This window comes from Amyelois transitella, chromosome 18 (assembly GCF_032362555.1).
Source record: "Amyelois transitella isolate CPQ chromosome 18, ilAmyTran1.1, whole genome shotgun sequence".
Lineage (NCBI taxonomy): Eukaryota > Metazoa > Arthropoda > Insecta > Lepidoptera > Pyralidae > Amyelois > Amyelois transitella.
In genome coordinates, this window is record NC_083521.1 from 1,075,475 (window position 1) to 1,093,634 (window position 18,160).

An 18,160-nucleotide genomic window follows, 5' to 3' on the forward strand; every position below is an offset into this window, starting at 1 on the left:
TGAATTATATTAAAGCGGTAAAATATCTCATAGAAAAATAGATATAAATAAATAATTAGTTCTTAGCCCGTAGTAAATTATTGAAGTTTGATACCTATTGTGGCTCTAATTGAAAACATAACAAAACGCGCAAAAATTGTTTTAATTTTTTCCTTGAATTACCATCAATTTTTTTACAATTTCTACCACACCAATTTTATAAAAAAAAGTCTGTCAATGTCAACCAACGTCATAACTTCGCAAGTGCAAACTTAACAAATTGTAGTTTTTTCGTTGTAAATGCAATAAATTTCATTTCTTTTGCAATATAATTATATTATAAAAGTTGCTCATTGATATCTACAAAATGAAAACGAGATTCAATACATACGACATAATATGTATGGTAACAGAATTACAGAGGTATGTTTACTTAAATTTTGTTGTTGTTGAAATAAGAATTAATTCATATTATGAAATAAGAATTAATTCATATTATGAAATAATTCTTATTTGAACAACAAAATTTACTTCAATAATCATTTTTTTTAATCCGTACGGCATTGATCGAGCCATTAGTCTAGATACTGACACCTCGATTAGCGGGAAATTACATTTAGATAGTAACATAAGCCTATATCCTAAAATAAGTATTCCAAGTTTGTAAGCATTGATTGACTTTTACAATCTACATCGGAAGAGAAGCAGCTGGCTCGAAATTAGTGGTGGCCTGTGGTGCACCAGATTAATGCACTTTATTAAGATATAAATAATTAATTTTATTAACGCTGTGTAATATTGTTTTATTGTACCTATTGTGGCTATAATTAATCTCCCATGAAAATTCATCTTTTGAATCTTGAAATGTATCAAACAATATTAATTAAAATAAAATAATGTTAATTTTCAGGTTGATTGGCATGAGGGTCAATCAGGTGTATGATATAGACAACCGGACTTATGTGATCCGATTACAAAGGTCAGAGGAGAAGGCTGTGTTGCTCCTCGAGTCAGGGAACAGGTTCCACACCACACAGTTTGAGTGGCCCAAGAATGTGGCTCCTTCAGGGTTTACTATGAAGGTAAAAAAGATTTTTATGGTCCTACTTTTTGCTCACAATTTATCAAAACACTCTAGAACTGACATCTAAGATATTATTTGCTTACTTAAATTAAAAAAAATAATTTTAAGTAAGCGAATAATATCTTATATTTAATTATACTACAATTACCACAATCCCTTCATACCTCATCCACATTCGTAATTCTTCATGCAAGCTCATTGGTCTCTTTACCCTTTGGAAAAGAGGCGTTTATTAAAGGAGGTTTATGTTTGTATGGTTTTTTATGTTTTTGCAAAGAAAATGTACAATCATCACATATAAATCTTTTATGAAAATAAGGATGATGTTTGAATGAAAATTTATTTTTCAAATTTAAATTTCAGCTACGTAAACACCTCAAGAACAAGCGTCTGGAGCACCTGACACAGCTGGGTGTGGACCGTATAGTGGACCTTCAATTCGGCAGCGGGGAGGCAGCATACCATGTGATACTAGAGTTATATGATCGTGGTAACATTGTGTTAACAGATTACGAGTGGACTATATTGAATGTGCTGAGGCCGCATGTGGAAGGTGATAAGATAAGGTAATTAGATGATATTTCGATAAAACGTAATTACTACTCAATAAAGTAAAGGAAGTATGCAGAGAGAAGTGGAAAGATGTAGTCTCTGCCTACCCCTCCAGGAAAGAGGCATGATTTTATGTATGTATGTATGTACTATTCAATGTTTTCTAATTTTAATTAATATAGGGGACTTGTGTAGGTTAAGAATAGAATCTGATTATAGGGTGTGAATGACCTCCAAAGGATATTATTGAAGAAACTATTTCAAAGTATAACTCCATCTCTTTCCCATGGATGTTGTAAAAGGCGACTAAGGGTTAAGCTTACGAACTTGCGATTCTTTTTTAGGCGATGGGCTAGCAACCTGTTGATGTTTGGATCTCAATTCTATAATTAAGGCAAACAGCTGATATATATGTGATTTAATGAACTATGAACCCACAGCTGCATGCAAATGCAATTGAAAATGTGCTTTGTTATGAGATAATTAAAGCTGAGTTTGAATCTTTGTGAAAGTTTATTATTTATTACCTTTTGATTCTCTATTCTCTCTAAAATTATTTCAGGTTTGCAGTAAAAGAGAAATATCCACTGGACAGAGCGAAAACAAATTATCAAGCACCAAACAGTGAGACCTTGAAGGAAATACTGTCTCGGAGCAGGCCTGGTGATAACCTGAAGAAAGTGCTCAACCCTAATCTGGGTAATTGAATTTTTTGAATATTAGTAGGTGATGTGCCGTGTGGTTCCCGGCACCAGTACAAAAAAGAATAAGACCACTCCATCTCTTTTCCATGGAAGTCGTAAAAGGCGACTAAGGGATAGGCTTACAAACTTGGGATTCTTTTTTTAGGCGATGGGCTAGCAACCTGTCACTATTTGAATCTCAATTCTATCATTAAGCCAAATAGCTGAGCGTGGCCTATCAGTCTTTTCAAGAATGTTGGATCTGTCTACCCCACAAGGGATATACGCGTGACCATATGTATGTATGTAATCACAAGTGCCTTGTGTCTCACTTCGAATCAGCATTTCACATAGTGCACCTGATTCAAGTTAAGTTAGTTTCTGGGCTAGCAGCCCATCGCCTAAAAAAAGAATCCCAAATTTGTAAGCATATTCCTTAGTCGCTTTTTACGACATCCATGGGAAAGAGATGGAGTGGTCCTATTCTTTTTTGTATTGGTGCCGGGAACCACATGGCGAAATGTTATTACATTTTTAACTATAACCGCTGCTTGCAGAATTTGGTGCTGCAATAATTGACCACGTCCTCTCAGAGAATGGTCTAACGGGCAATATGAAGATCAGCAATGACCCCAACAAGGGATTCTTTATTGAGAGGGATTTGGAGAAATTAACTACGGCCTTGAAGCAAGCTGAACAGCTGCTTGACGCCGCTAAGGATAATGTGGCTAAGGTGAGATGATGTATATTTTAACTCTTTTGAATCTCAAATAGATTCTTTATAAAATAAATATAAATTTAAACGGGACAAATTACACTGATTGAGTAAGCGTCGAAGTAAGTTCGAGACTTGTGTTACGAGATACTAACTCAACGATACTATATTTTAAAATAAGTACTTATATAGTATTAAAACTATAATGGTCTTTAGAGATGAAGAAGTACAAGAACAAAGAATATATAACTATTTATATATAAAATATTTATAGAAATTGTAGGAATTTTTTTTCCTAAAATTTAACCGGGCCCCTTACCGATTCTACCACCGACGCTCAATACTATCGATAAACTATCGCTGTTTCACATTTATTATGACATGAAACGGGATAGCGATAGTTTATCCATACTAGCCCCTCAGAACACGTCACGTTTCACACATGATTTTAACTCACCAGGGCTACATAATCCAGAAGCGTGAGGAGCGCCCCGACCCCTCGGGCGGAGCGCCCACCTTCCTCCTCACGAACCAGGAGTTCCACCCGCTGCTGTACGCCCAGCACCGCCAGCTGCCCCACACGGAGTACGAGACCTTTGATAGAGCGGTCGATGAGTTCTTCTCAGCTTTGGAGGGGCAGAAGATCGACTTGAAGGTGAGATTTTTGTATGATGTTTACTGTTTCAATTTGTTTTGTTTAGGATTGTTCTTTTTCATTTAAGAGCATTTTACGCTTAACTCAATAAATAGTTATATCAAAGCGTATTTCTTTGCACACTTACATCTTTAAGAAAATGTAACGAAATTTCATGAACTTCCCACACACTATTGTATTTCTGACAAAGTCTATTATAAAATAACTGTTCCCGTGAGATTTGCAGTGAACTACCTAACAGATGTTACGGGAATCTTAAATCAAACATCAAGCGTTTTTGAAGCGTTTCATGGCATTTGATAGTAATTAAATTCATCGAAAAATTAGTACCCGAAACCGCCGAGCTTGCATGAAGAGAGTTATGCGTATGGATGAAGTGAAGGAAGTATGCAGAGATCGTGGCAAGTGGAAAGATGTAGTCTCTGCCTTACCCTCCGGGAAAGAGGCGTGATTTTATGTATGTATTCATCGAAATATTAAACATATTGTCGTGTATTCCACCTCCATTGAAATTCGATATCCCTCAGACGATTCAAGTAGAACGCGAAGCCATGAAGAAGCTTCAGAACGTGCGCAAAGACCACGAGAAGAGAGTGACGGAGTTGGAGCAGGTTCAGCATCAGGACAGGCTGAAGGCGGAGATGATAGCCCGCAACGAGCCGCTCATTGAACAGGCTCGGATGGCCGTGCAAGCGGCTATAGCTAATCAGGTAAGATCTGTTCGCATAGTTTGTCTACATAAATAATAATAATAAAGGCGTCGGGACGTGACGACCCCATCGCCCCCTGGGTCACCTTCCCAGTGCAATCAGTCTCCGCAGGGCAGCTTGTGGCGAGCTGTTGGGGAGCAGCGACCCCACGGACCTGAGAGCTCCCAGGGGAGGCCCCTGTTCCTCGCCTCCGATCTTCCTTCGCCAAGGTCGGAGTGGAAACCGATGAGGGACAGGACCCCTACCTCTGGCTTGCCTTAACCGGCCGGTCAGAGTGGAGTCGAGAGAGCTATACGCTCGAAGGATGGAAGTGTAAAATGTCATAACGCCGGGGGTGCCTGACTGGATTACCATGATTTCACGCCCCGCAGTCTCACCTCTCGACATCCTTAGCCACCCACACCAATGTTGCCCCTTTGTTGCTAATCATGGTGACTAATTTGAGGGGCCCATTTAGTGAGTGGCGAGTCACCACCTGCCACATAATAGTCACGTATTCATGATTATGGCAGGTGTCCGAACTTCTCCAGCAATAGCCCAGTTTAAATCCATCCAAACGTCAACTCCATAACCCATCATCCTTTTCCTTATTTTGTAATAGCTCCACCTCCTGCCGAGACCTGTTCATGGACACATTGTCTATTGATATGGCCGGGAACGGGTTTTGGCAGGAGAACAACATAACACCACCTTCTCCAAAGGGCCTCTACGTGTTGGATTTATATCCCCACGCAAGCCTCTCAAAAATCCGGGGTGTATAGGCCCGTGAAATGTAAAAGGAGAAACATAATAATAAATGAACTTCACAGCTGCAGCCATCTCACTTTAGAACAAAAGGTACCCAAAGGGCCTCTTCATGTTGGCTTTGGCCCCATGAACGCTTCCCAAATGACATTTTATACGTACCAACATAATAATAGTGTGCGTGGCGACATCTCTACGTCACAAGTCACAACGACAAAATCACGCGACGCGAAGTCTAAACCGCGCAAGCAAAGATTTCGCGGATTGGAGGATGTATATATACAACCTCCGACACAACATTAGTCTCTTAATCAACGTCTTGGTAAAGACTTAATCAAGTGTCAGAGGCTTTTTAATTTGACTGCAATTTAAGAGACTGTTTAAGAAGATGAACTTAAAGCAGCATTTATAAATATGATCTCTCTTAAGTATGACTTAAAGAGTGTCTTAAATTTTTAGTACACAAGTTAGTGTAATCCTGCTAATATTATAAATGCGAAAGTTTGTATGTCACTATGGATGTTTGTTACTCTTTCACGCAAAAAATACTGAACCGATTACGATGAAATTTGGTATGTAGGTAGGTAGCTGAAGACCCAGAATAACATATAGGCTACTTTTTATCCCGGAGTTCCCGCGGGATTGAATCCATGCGGACGAAGTCGCGGGCGGCCTCTATTCATAAATAAAGTATTTCAATATTGTTCACCTGAATTTCGTATCATAATCTATTGTCCCTAGCATCTTCACTTGTTCTTTGTTGCACGCTACTATGCATCCGACCCTCGGCTAAGCGTCCGACATTTTTGTCCATTTTGTCCGGCCTTTAGATGACCGTGCAAGCGGTGATATCCAATCAGGTTAGATCTGTTCACATAATATGGGCGATGGGCTAGCAACCTGTCACTATTTGAATCTCAATTCTATCATCAAGCCTGACAGCTGAACGTGTCCTAACAGTCTACCCCGTAAAAGATACAGACGTGACTATATCATTAAACGAGTATATTTCCAATTCGTTCAGATGTCCTGGGACGACATCAAGCTCCTAATAAAGACCGCTCAGGACAACCAAGACCCCGTCGCCTCTTGCATCAAGGACTTGAAGCTGAACACCAATCACGTGACGTTGCTGCTGACTGACCCCTACACCGGGGGGGAAGACGAGGCCGGGGGGGAAGACAGGCTGCAGCCGATGCTCGTTGACATTGATTTGTCTTTGACGGCCTTCGCGAATGCTAGAAGGTAATATATACTTATACATATGTGGCGACATCTCTACGCCACTCGTCACAACATCGAATCACACAACAACTGTCAATCATCGCGAAGAAATTGACGCGCTCAACCAATAGCAGCGAAGAATCCAAATCGCGATTTCAAAGATTTCATGAATTGGAGCTATATATACAACCTCCGACACAACATCGTCGGAGCCGCGGTTCCCCAGGCATCACACCTAGCCTGGCGGAAGATCTTCCCTTTGGTGGCGGTCGAGCCGAATCATCGCTCTCGCTACACATACATGATCTGATTAAGGACGTCCTGGTAAAGGGTCAAGTCAAATGTACCCATTTAAGGAAGTATGCAGAGATCGTGGCAAGTGGAAAGAGGTAGGCTCTGCCTACCCCTCCGGGAAAGAGGCGTGATTTTATGTATGTATGATCTGATATAGAAGGTAATATACCTACATCTATACTGATATTATAAAGCTGAAGAGTTTGTTTGTTTCAACGCGCTTATCTCAGGAGATGCTGGTTCGATATGAAAATTTTTTTTTTGCGTTGAATAGATCATTTGTAGAGGAAGGCTTTATGCTATACATTCAGTCAGAAAAGTATCGGGAATGGATTATTTATTTATGGTTCCAAATTCAAATTGTTGTTTTTTTTGTTGTTGTTAGATTGGCACAACTGTTTTCCATTTTGGCGCGGAGTTTGAGTTGCATCTGTTGTTTACATTAAATACAGTGCTATTTTTAGTTATATCATATCTAGTGTGTATTGCTAATTTCATAATGGATAAAAACATCGAACAAAGAGTTTGTCTTAAATTTTGCATTGCCAATGGAATATCGTGTTCGGAGTCACTGAAAATGTTACAGAAGGCTTACGGTGAATCGACTTTATCAAAAACTCGTGCTTATGAGTGGTACAAAGCGTTCAAAAGCGGTCGAGATGTGATGGAAGATTTGCCTCGCTCTGGTAGGCCATTAACGTCTGCAACTGAAGTTAACATCGCAAAAGTGAAGGAAATAGTGACTGAAAATCCTCATTCAACTTTGAGAGAGATAGCCACCGAACTTTCTGTATCTCAAGAGTCGATCCGTACCATTTTAACTAATAATTTGGGTATGAAACATGTTGCCGCTCGGCTAGTCCCAGAAGACCTGAATTTTTTTCAAAAACTCAATCGCATGAGAGTCGCTGAGGACATGCTAGAACGAGTCAATTCCGACCCAACATTCATGAAACGCATTGTTACTGGTGACGAGACGTGGGTTTACGAGTTTGACATGCAAACTAGTCAACAAGCTTCGGAGTGGCGCCTTCCAACTGAACCGAAACCGAAAAAACCACGCCAAAGTCGTTCAAAAGTCAAAGTCATGTTGACTGTTTTCTTTGACTATCGCGGTGTTGTGCACTCGGAATTCTTGCCGGAAGGTCAAACGGTAAATAAGGAATATTATTTGAGTGTTATGCGGCGTTTAAGAGAGCAAATCCGACGAAAAAGGCCAGATTTATGGAAAGAAAATTCTTGGATTTTGCACCATGATAATGCACCTTCGCACAAGGCCATCATTGTGAACGAATTTTTAACCAAACACTCAACAAATACCATCGAGCAACCACCATATTCACCAGATATGGCTCCAGCCGACTTTTTTCTTTTTCCTAAACTCAAATTAGGTACCACTTCGTGGCACCCGTTTTCAATCGGTAGAAGACATAAAAGAGAATTCGCGGCGAGAACTGACCTCAATTCCGGAAACAGCGTTTAAAAAATGTTTTGATGATTGGATTATTCGTTGGCGTAAGTGTATCGTTTCTAAAGGAGCATATTTTGAAGGTGATAAAATAAATTTGGATGAATAACAAACAGTTTGTTTATTATTGATCTTTTCCCGCTACTTTCTTGACAGAGTAGTATAACATCACGCTGCAACTATTAGGAACGAAGAAATAATGGACAATGTGCAAAAAAAACGGGGTAAATTATTCTTAAGGGCTTCAATGATGCCCAAAATAACTATTCCACGCGGACGAAGTCGCGGGCACAGCTAGTGATCTAATATCGGCCTACAAGACGGCCTCTGTGGCGCAGCGATAGTACGCTTGTCTGTGACACCTTAGGTCCTGGGTTCAAATCCCGGCCAGGGCATGATGAGAATAGAACATTTTCTGATTGGCGTGGGTCCTTAGTCTTCTTAAGTCGCCTTTTACGACATCCATTATGGCCTATCAGTCTTTTCAAGACTGTTAACTCTGTCTACCACACAAGGGATATAGACGTGTCCATATGTATATATGGGAAGATATCGAGTGGTCCTTTTCCAAAGTGCCGGAAATCATACGAATATTAAAAAAATACAAGTCAACAAATTTTATCGTGTCACCAGATATTACGACCAGAAACGCAACGCGGCCAAGAAGCAGCAGAAGACGCTCGAATCAGCTGATAAAGCGCTCAAGAGCGCCGAACGCAAGACCAAGCAGACCCTCAAGGAAGCCAGCACAATTAGCAGCATCAGCAAGGCGCGCCGCACGTACTGGTTCGAGAAGTTCTACTGGTTCATATCCACTGATAACTACTTGGTGAGTCATTCTTAGAGTTTGACGAATCACAGATTTTCACCGCTTTAGTGAGACCAAGCAGACCCTCAAGGAAGCCAGCACAATGAGCAGCATCAGCAAGGCGCGCCGCACGTACTGGTTCGAGAAGTTCTACTGGTTCATATCCACTGATAGCTACTTGGTGAGTCATTCTTAAAGTTTGGACAAATCACAGATTTTCACCGCTTTAGCAAGACCAAGCAGACCCTCATGGAAGCCAGCACAATGAGCAGCATCAGCAAGGTCCGCCGCACGTACTGGTTCGAGAAGTTCTACTGGTTCATATCCACTGATAACTACTTGGTGAGTCATTCTTAGAGTTTGATAAATCACGAGTTTTCACCGCTTTAGTGAGACCAAGCAGACCCTCAAGGAAGCCAGCACAATTAGCAGCATCAGCAAGGCCCGCCGCACGTACTGATTCGAGAAGTTCTACTGGTTCATATCCACTGATAACTACTTGGTGAGTCATTCATAGAGTTTGATAAATCACGAGTTTTCATCGCTTTAGTGAGACCAAGCAGACCCTCAAGGAAGCCAGCACAATTAGCAGCATCAGCAAGGCCCGCCGCACGTACTGGTTCGAGAAGTTCTACTGGTTCATATCCACTGATAACTACTTGGTGAGTCATTCATAGAGTTTGGACAAATCACAGATTTTCACCGCTTTAGTGAGCGCACAGTAAGTAGTAGTGCTATTTTTCTTTAGCAGGCGCTATAGGAAACCAGTATTTTTTGCAACTTCAACCTCTTTTTTTTTTGACTAGCCGTGTGTGGAATAGTTATTATGGGCACCATTGAAGCCCTCAAGGATTAATAATTTCCCCCGTTTTTTTTTTTTCACATTTTCCATTATTTATTTGCTCCTTAAAGTTGCAGCGTGATGTTATATAGCCTTCCTCGATAAATGGTCTATTCAACACAAACTTTTTCAATTCGAACCAGTACTTCCTGAGATTAGCGCCTTCAAACAAACAAACGAAACCCTTCAGCTTTATAATATAAGAATATATTATTTTAAAATGTAAAGTTTAAATTAAACTAATTTACCCCCATTTTCTATAATAGGTCATAGGCGGCCGGGACCAGCAACAAAACGAATTGCTGGTGAAACGCTATATGCGCTCCACGGACGTGTATGTCCACGCCGAGGTGACGGGCGCTTCTTCTGTCATCATCAAGAACGTCGGCGCCGGTCCGGTCCCCCCCAGGACCCTGGCCGAGGCTGGTGTGGCCGCCGTGGCTTACAGGTCTTTATAAGTATTTACTCGTATTATATATATTGGTATTTTTATGTAGTTTATTACTGTCATTTATTTAATTGTTCCATGTTTAATTATGTAAGTATTAGCATGTATGTTTATTTAAATATGTTAAACGTTATTTATGCACACGCCATACCGCTCCAAAATTAATCTCTCCTCTCATGGGTCTACTGGAAGAGATTTCTTTTGAAATAAGTAGCACCTTTGTACTAGAATTACTGTAATAAATGCGTCTGTATATAATTTTGTGTACATAAATAAATAAATATAATATCGTTGAGTTAGTATCTCGTAACACAAGTCTCGAACTTACTTCGAGGCTAACTCAATCTGTGTAATTTGTCCTATACTATATACAGGTCAGTGGAAGATTTACATTTTTTTTGTAACCTGTAGTATAAAATTTGACGTGCCGTGTGGTTCCTGGCACCAATAAAAATAGGAAGGACTACTCCGTCTCATTCATATATGCATATATCCTTTGCGGGGTAGACAGAGCTAACAGTCTTGAAAAGACTGATAGGCCACGCTCAGCTGTTTGGCTTAGTGATAGAATTGAGATTCAAAGAGATGGTCCTATTCTTTTTTGAAATGGTGCCGGGAACCACACGGCACAGATTTAGATTATTGTAACATGTATAAAATTTGCTGTGCCGTGTGGTTCCTGGCACCAATAAAAATAATAATAGGACCACTCCGTCTCATTGCCATGGTTGACGTAAAAGTTGACTAAGGGATAGGCTTATAAACTTGGAGTTCTTCTTTTAAATTATATATATAATAGCTTAAATTATAAAAGTTGTCCACTTCCAGCGTCTCGTGGGAGGCGAAGGTGGTGACCCGCGCGTGGTGGGTGTGGGGCCAGCAGGTGTCGAAGTCGGCGCCCACCGGGGAGTACCTCGCCACCGGCTCCTTCATGGTCCGCGGCCGCAAGAACTACCTGCTGCCTGACCAGCTGGTGTTCGGGTTCGGTCTCATGTTCAGGGTGAGTGTTGTGTGATTGTATCTTCAACTAGCTGTGTCCGTGATTTAGTCCGCGTGGAATTGTTATTTTGGGCGTCATTGAAGCCCTCAAGGATATTTCAACATTATTGACTTCGTCCGCGTGGAATTGTTGTTTTGGGTATTATTGAAGCCCTCAAGGATGAATAATTTTCCCCGTTTTTTTTCATATTTGCCATTATTTCTTTGCTTTTTATAGTTGCAACGTGATGTTATATAGCTTAAAGCCTTCCTCGATAAATGGTCTGTTCAAAGCAAAAAGATTTTTTGAATTCGAACCAGTAGTTCCTGAGATTAGCGCGTTCAAACAAACTCTTCAGCTTTATAATATTAGTATAGATGTGTATAATTCCTGAGTCATGCATAATTTTGCCTAATTTGCGTATGTTTCGAATTCTACAAAAACATGTTTGTTCAAGTAACTTAAATCAAGTGTTAACTTTAAAAAAAAAGGTTATAACGATTGGTTCGGTAATATCCGGACATAAAGCTGGCAACATCACCCCTTTAATTGATAAATGTGAAATTATTTCCAGTTGGAAGACAGCTGTATCGAGCGCCATCTTGGGGAACGCAAGGCTCCTCTACCAGAGGACGCTGCCTCCGAGGTCACCTCCGCGGAAGACCAAGAGATTCTCGTCTCAGATGACGGTAAACAAATCTTTAACATCTACATATAACATACATACATACATATGGTCACGTCTATATCCCGTACGGGGAAGACAGAGCCAACAGTCCTGAAAAGACTGAATGACCAGGTTCAGCTTTTGAATTTGAATTTGAATTAAAAAGTTGCTAGCCCATCGCCTAAAAAAGAATCCCAAGTTTGTAAGCCTATCCCTTACATATAAGACTGTATAAAAATTTTATAAAGCATTATCTAAGAGAATGCAACTATTTGATCACGAGGAAATCTCATCTGTGAGTGGCACTGTGAGACTCATCAGAGTCTCAAGAGTCTTATTTGTTGTGACTATTGTGGTAGAGGAACAGGAAATCTTCGTCTCCAAAAAGCACTAAACCAAATGTTAATATATCTTGTACCGAAGCTTAATTTCATTAGCTAAGTTATAGGATTGTATTGATGCCTGTGATGGATTTGTGAACGCAACATTTTCTTATAATGATTGTCACTGTCAAACTGACATTGTCATTCTCTCTGTGTGCTGTGCTATTGAATACAACGCTTTTTCTGTTCACAAAATTACTTTTATTTCTTCAATAAGTCACAGTAATTCTACAATGCCTTATTTTCTTACTTGCTGTATTTATGTGGGGATTAAAGTACTGTTATTAAGTTTAAGTCTGCAGCTTAGGTTGCAACCAAAATAAAACTGAAGTTTCTAAGAGAAAGAGAGTTTTTTAAAGATAAATAAGGATCCTCTACTTTGTTTTTTTACAGATGAAACCTCTGATAAAGAAGACGACTTAAACTCTGAAAATCAATTGAAAACTATCGCAGAAGAAACTACGCAGTTAGAGATTTCAGACAAACCGCCAGAGGGCGACACCGAGAACGTAAAAGATGGAGAAGAGAGTGAGAAACATGAAAAGGAGAATGAGAAACGTGAGAAAGATAGTGAGAAACATGACAACGATGATGAGAAACAGCAAGAGAATGAGATAGAAGATGGGTCTGAAAGTGACAGCAGTTCGGGAGATGACTTCCCCGATACACATATCAAGGTAATTTTTGTCAATTGATCTGCCCGGGTCGAATTTCGTTTCGGATTCGAAGTACCTACCTTTGCCAAGCTTTTTCTCATATGAACTTTACTTTTTCCTATAAAAGTTACCATGTACGACTTTATAACAGATGCTTCGCTTTCACGTGGGAAGAGATGCTTAATTATTTGTAATCCAAATTATTTATAAAAAAATATTTAATTTAAAATGTATCGTTAGTTTTTTTTTATCATTTATGAACGTTTACAGGTAGACCACGGCACCGGGCAGGTCATGATGGAGTCCAAGGCGAGAACGATATCAGAAACATCAGACAGAAGTAAGTGTCAAGTTGGGTTGGCGACGTACTTCAGCCTTCTTCGGGAACGTTTTTGTACTTTAATATCACGCCAATATACTTTTTCGCTGCAGTAAGTAATAGGATGTCGAAGGAAAATAAAAAAACAAATGGACCTTCTTGAAGAAATATGGATCTCTTTAGAAATAAGCAGTATTCTCTGATTGGCTTGGGTCTTGGATGTTTATCTATATAAGTATTTATTATAAAATGTATTAAATATAATTTATCCTAAATATATTCATTATATATATATATAGGTTGACTAAGCAGATATACAAGGTGAGTGTGGAGGGAAAGGTCGGAGTGGGAGCACCTAGACGAACGTATCCTAATCAAATTAGGGTCGGGTCACGAGTACCCGTGCAGAGATCGTCGCAAGTGGAAAGATGTAGTCTCTGCCTACCCCTCCGGGAAACAGGCGTGATTTTATGTATGTATGTATAAAATATAGTATCGTTGAGTTAGTATCTCGTAACACAAGTCTCGAACATACTTCGAGGCTAACTCAATCAGTGCAATTTGTCCCGTATATAATTATTTATTATTAAATTTTTAAAATAACGAATTTATACAAATGTATGTTTAACATTATCAGGCGAGGACAAACTTCCGTCCTTTCCGTCTCTACCCAAAAGAGGCGGGAAGAAGCCGCTGAAGAACAGCAAAGAGCAGAAGAAACAAGAAGAGAAGAAGGAAGGCATGAAGCGGGGCCAGCGCGGGAAACTCAAGAAGATCAGGGAGAAGTACCACGACCAGGACGAAGAGGACAAGGCCATAGCCCTCGAGTTGCTGAAGGTGAGTGGAATACATTCAAACATATGGTCACGTCTATATCCCTTGCGGGATAGACAGAGCCAACAGTCTTGAAAAGACTGAATGATTGAACCTCACTATTTGAATTGAGATTCAAATAGTCGCCTTTTACGATATCCATGGGAAAGAGATGGAGTGGTCCTATTCTTTTTTGTATCTGTGCCGGGAACCACACGGCACTCCTCAATTTTAGATAGTAACTAGCTGTCCCGGCGAACGTTGTTTTGCCATATAAATAATTTTTAAGTAATTTCTAGTTAAAATAAAATGTTGAGGGTGTCTCAATATGCTCACAAAATTTCGTGAGAATCGGTCAAACCGTTTCGGAGGAGTACTGAAACGAACATTGTGACACGAGAATTTAATATATAAGATTTAATTTATTCATAATTTATTTTGATTCGATTGAAATCAAATATTGAGTAATATGAAGTTACTATTAATAATATAAATATATACAGTTTATTATATATTTAATTTTTGATCTTGAAACCTTGATCTAACATTTGTTACGCACTATAATCGTCCATACAAATCGGCTATTGGAGCGCGATATCTTACCATAAAATGATATTTTAATTTCAGGCATCAAATATAGCGAAAGAATCAAAGAAAGCCCAGAAGAAAGCGGCGGCGGCCAAAGCCGGGGGTCGCGGGAAAGGAAACCAAAAGGCCAAGATACCACAACCGGCGCCGATGATACTGGAGGTGGATTCTGATGCAGACGAGCCCGAGCCAGAGGTATCAACTTCCTTTATTTTATTTTATTTTTTTTTGCTATTGAATTATAACTTCATTCTATTATTAATTCAACGTGGCCTGTCGGTCTTTTAAGACTGTTGGCTCTGTCTATCCCGCAAGGGATATAGACGTGATTATATGTATGTATGTATTGTAACTTGTACTATATATTGGGGCATGTCCCAAGCCAAAGAGGTCAGGGATGAGCCCTATTATATAGACGGACACGATCAGGACTAACACGTGTACCAACCTCGAGAAGATCATGGAACGAGCTGCCTGGAGTGCCTTTGGTTAAGTTTATGGTCGTCACAACCCTTAGTTAGGAGGAATCGTCGTAGAAGATATTGTTATAAATGAAATAATGTCACTATTTGAAGCAATTCCATACATCAGAACGTGGCCTTCCAGTCTCTTCAAGACTTTTGGCTCTGTCTAACCCGCAAGGGATATAGACGTGATTATATGAATTTTTTTAATCTAAAAAAAAGTACAAATCAGAATAATTTCATTAAATTATACACTTTCAATTCACACACTAAAGAAAATATTTTTAAAATTAAATGCGAGAATTATGAAAGAATCGTCCGCATTTTCAGATGAAGTTTTGATTACATTGGCAAATGTATGTTCAATTAAGTTGCCGAATAAAATAATTACACATAAGTTATACTTATAATTGGATGACATTTGATGAAATTTACAAAAAATCATCATGCAATCAACCATTAGGTATGTAAGTGAGCTGCAACAGTAATAACAGAACATGTAATAAGAATTTTATACCGACTTCACTAAAGTGGAATATGGTGCCGAAAAAATCTATTACATAAATTTAAAAATTTTCTGTATGTACACCACGGATACTTAAAAATGATCGTTCTCCCAGGCCGACCAATCAGAGGCCGGCGCGTGCGCAGCGGACGGCGTGGGCGCGCTGCTCGACCAACTGACGGGCTGCCCGCTGCCCGACGACGAGCTGTTGTTCGCCGTGCCCGTCCTGGCGCCGTACACAGCGCTCACCAACTACAAGTGAGACAACAATATATCTCCTTTTCATTTACACTCGTTTTCATTTTCACTTTTTTCACTATTTCTTTTTCTCTCCTGTCATAACGTACGACCGATTATCTCTTCAGCTGCAGAGACTTTAGTTTCTCTAAACTAAAAAGTTTTGAGAAACTAAAGTAATAAAATAAAAACAAAACTTCTCCAAACAGCTGAACGTGGCCATTCAGCCTTTTCAAGACAGTTGGCTCTGTCTGCCCCGCAAGGGACCATATGTATGTATGTAGCAACAAAGCCGCTGAAGTTTACCTATATTAAATACATTTGTTACAGGTACAAAGTGAAGCTGACTCCGGGCACCAGCAAGCGCGGCAAGGCGGCGCGCACCGCGCTTCAGGTGTTCCTGCGGGAGAAGGCCGCCACGCCGCGGGAGAGGGACCTCCTGAAGGCCGTCCGCGAGGAGAACGTGGCCAGGAACTTCCCCGGAAGAGTTAAACTGTCTGCGCCGCAGCTACATAAGAATAAGAAGTAAAAATATAGAGATACAAGTGTTCAGCCCGGGTGAGAAGACATACTCTAGGAGTGGTCCTTTAAAGTTCATCTCGTACATACATCCATCTCAGTTTGGTCCAAAGGTTCGACTGGCATTGTCATGAGGAAATAAAAATAAAGAGATTTCCAGGGGAAGGCTCTACTGTTATATGAGAATAGGAAGTATAATAATAACGCTACAAGTGTTCCTCGATAGAGAACCGTTTTGGCGAAAGACCTATAAAAAGGCCGCCCGTTTTCCGGGTAAAAATTTCACAATTACAGAAGCTTAATATCGCCGGGAGAGACCTTCTGAAGATCGTCGCCAGGAATTCTCTTAGTAATGTCAAACTGTTCTCGAACATAGCTACATAATAATAAGAAGTAAAATATGCAGGGCTAAAAGTGATCTTTCGCGAGACTAAAACTGTGACCGTATTTTTATGTGTTATAACATTAAACTATAGTTAACGATAGTAAATACGAAAATCATCTAATGCAATAACACGTATTTCCATTAAGACAAATATCATAATAATTCGAACTTTTGTTGTCGAATGTTACAAATAATAATAAACCTACCACAAATTCATAAAAGGCAAAAAAAAATCATAATAACTACCTTTTTCTCTTCATAGAAAAATTAAAGAAAGAAATGTATGTAGAGGACTGTTTACTATTTAATAATAGTAATTATCAATCACACAAATAACATAAATCGCACGATCGAAAGTTTAATATTCTGAATGATCGCTCTAAATATGTATGTCATTACATGTAAAAAAGTTGGTTTCTTATGCGTGTTCCTAATCGTTCTATCAGCCTTGAAATTTCGAGACCAAGTCTACTAAACAACTTTAAAAATAGATATCTTCATAGTACATATTATAATATACCAACTTCGCTCCATAGTTTCATAAGAATAAATTAAATATATCAAGTAAACTATTAAATTATCCAGTGCATGTTCAATAATAAGTCTACCGAATGTTCATAATAATTTATATCTAAAACTGTTTATTACTTTGTGTTCATATTATGATGAAGTGATATTATTGTTATCAATAGCGTTCTGTTATTTTCTTTATGTAATTAAAACAATATTTTTTTAATGTTACATATTTACATGTTTTATTTCTATCAATAGGTAAAAGTTTTGGTGGTGAAATCTTTTGCGAGGTATCGCGTCTATGTTAGGGGGGGGGGGGGGGGGGGGGGGGAAGCTAGGGTATGGTCTTGGTTGGAATTTCTGTTTGTGAGGACAGTGTTACCTACAAAATGCCAAGAAACCTTCTGCTGTGTTAAGTGGCGAAACACCTTTTTATAAAGCAGAACCCTGGCCAGTCCGAGTCATCCACGTCCACGTCGTCCCTCCTGGGAACTGCTGCAACCGCACCGCCGTGCGGCCGCCACCCTGAGGTGCAGCTGAGCTGAGGATGCAGGGCGAAAGGCGAACCTTCTGCGCCTTAAAACAGAATTTACTCACTAGGGAGGAAACCCGAAACAAAACCGAGCACGCTCGCATGCTCTAAGGTGGCAGCCCCTCCAGCGGGCTAGGATATAGTGGGCTAATCACTCGCTTACCCGAATACAAATTGATTGTGGAAACAGCGCCGTATTCTCGGTGTTTACTGGCTTGAGAAAATCTCCAACGTAGACCTGTGGGAACGCTGCGGTGAGACTCCGATCGACCAGCAGATCAAACGCCGCAAATGGAACTGGATCGGCCACACGCTCCGAAGGGACCTCGAACACATACCGAGGCAAGCCCTAGACTGGAATCCCCAATGAAAGCGTAAAGGTGGTCGCCCTAAAC

The 18,160-nt window shown here is 39.9% G+C and overlaps 1 protein-coding gene across 1 annotated transcript; it reads left to right on the forward strand.

The window, feature by feature from the left end:
• Window positions 1–213: 213 nt before the first annotated feature.
• On the forward strand, window positions 214–17,408 carry LOC106137845 (ribosome quality control complex subunit NEMF homolog). Its single transcript, XM_060949388.1, has 18 exons — window positions 214–402; window positions 890–1,061; window positions 1,427–1,629; window positions 2,178–2,314; window positions 2,856–3,031; window positions 3,474–3,668; window positions 4,196–4,378; window positions 6,147–6,367; window positions 8,742–8,937; window positions 10,024–10,205; window positions 11,034–11,205; window positions 11,759–11,873; window positions 12,628–12,911; window positions 13,161–13,230; window positions 13,847–14,046; window positions 14,650–14,805; window positions 15,695–15,837; window positions 16,147–17,408. Exons 1-18 carry the CDS (start codon window positions 347–349, stop codon window positions 16,343–16,345), a joined length of 3,060 nt encoding a protein of 1,019 aa, XP_060805371.1. The 5' UTR covers window positions 214–346; the 3' UTR covers window positions 16,346–17,408.
• The last annotated feature ends 752 nt before the right edge of the window (window positions 17,409–18,160 follow it).

Bases quoted from the DNA above. Each gene is read 5' to 3' on its own strand.
- LOC106137845 (XM_060949388.1), top strand. From the start codon at position 347: ATGAAAACGAGATTCAATACATACGACATAATATGTATGGTAACAGAA. The intron at 10,206-11,033 runs GTCTTTATAAGT...GTCCACTTCCAG, and splicing joins GTGGCCGCCGTGGCTTACAG to CGTCTCGTGGGAGGCGAAGG. The intron at 11,874-12,627 runs GTAAACAAATCT...GTTTTTTTACAG, and splicing joins GATTCTCGTCTCAGATGACG to ATGAAACCTCTGATAAAGAA.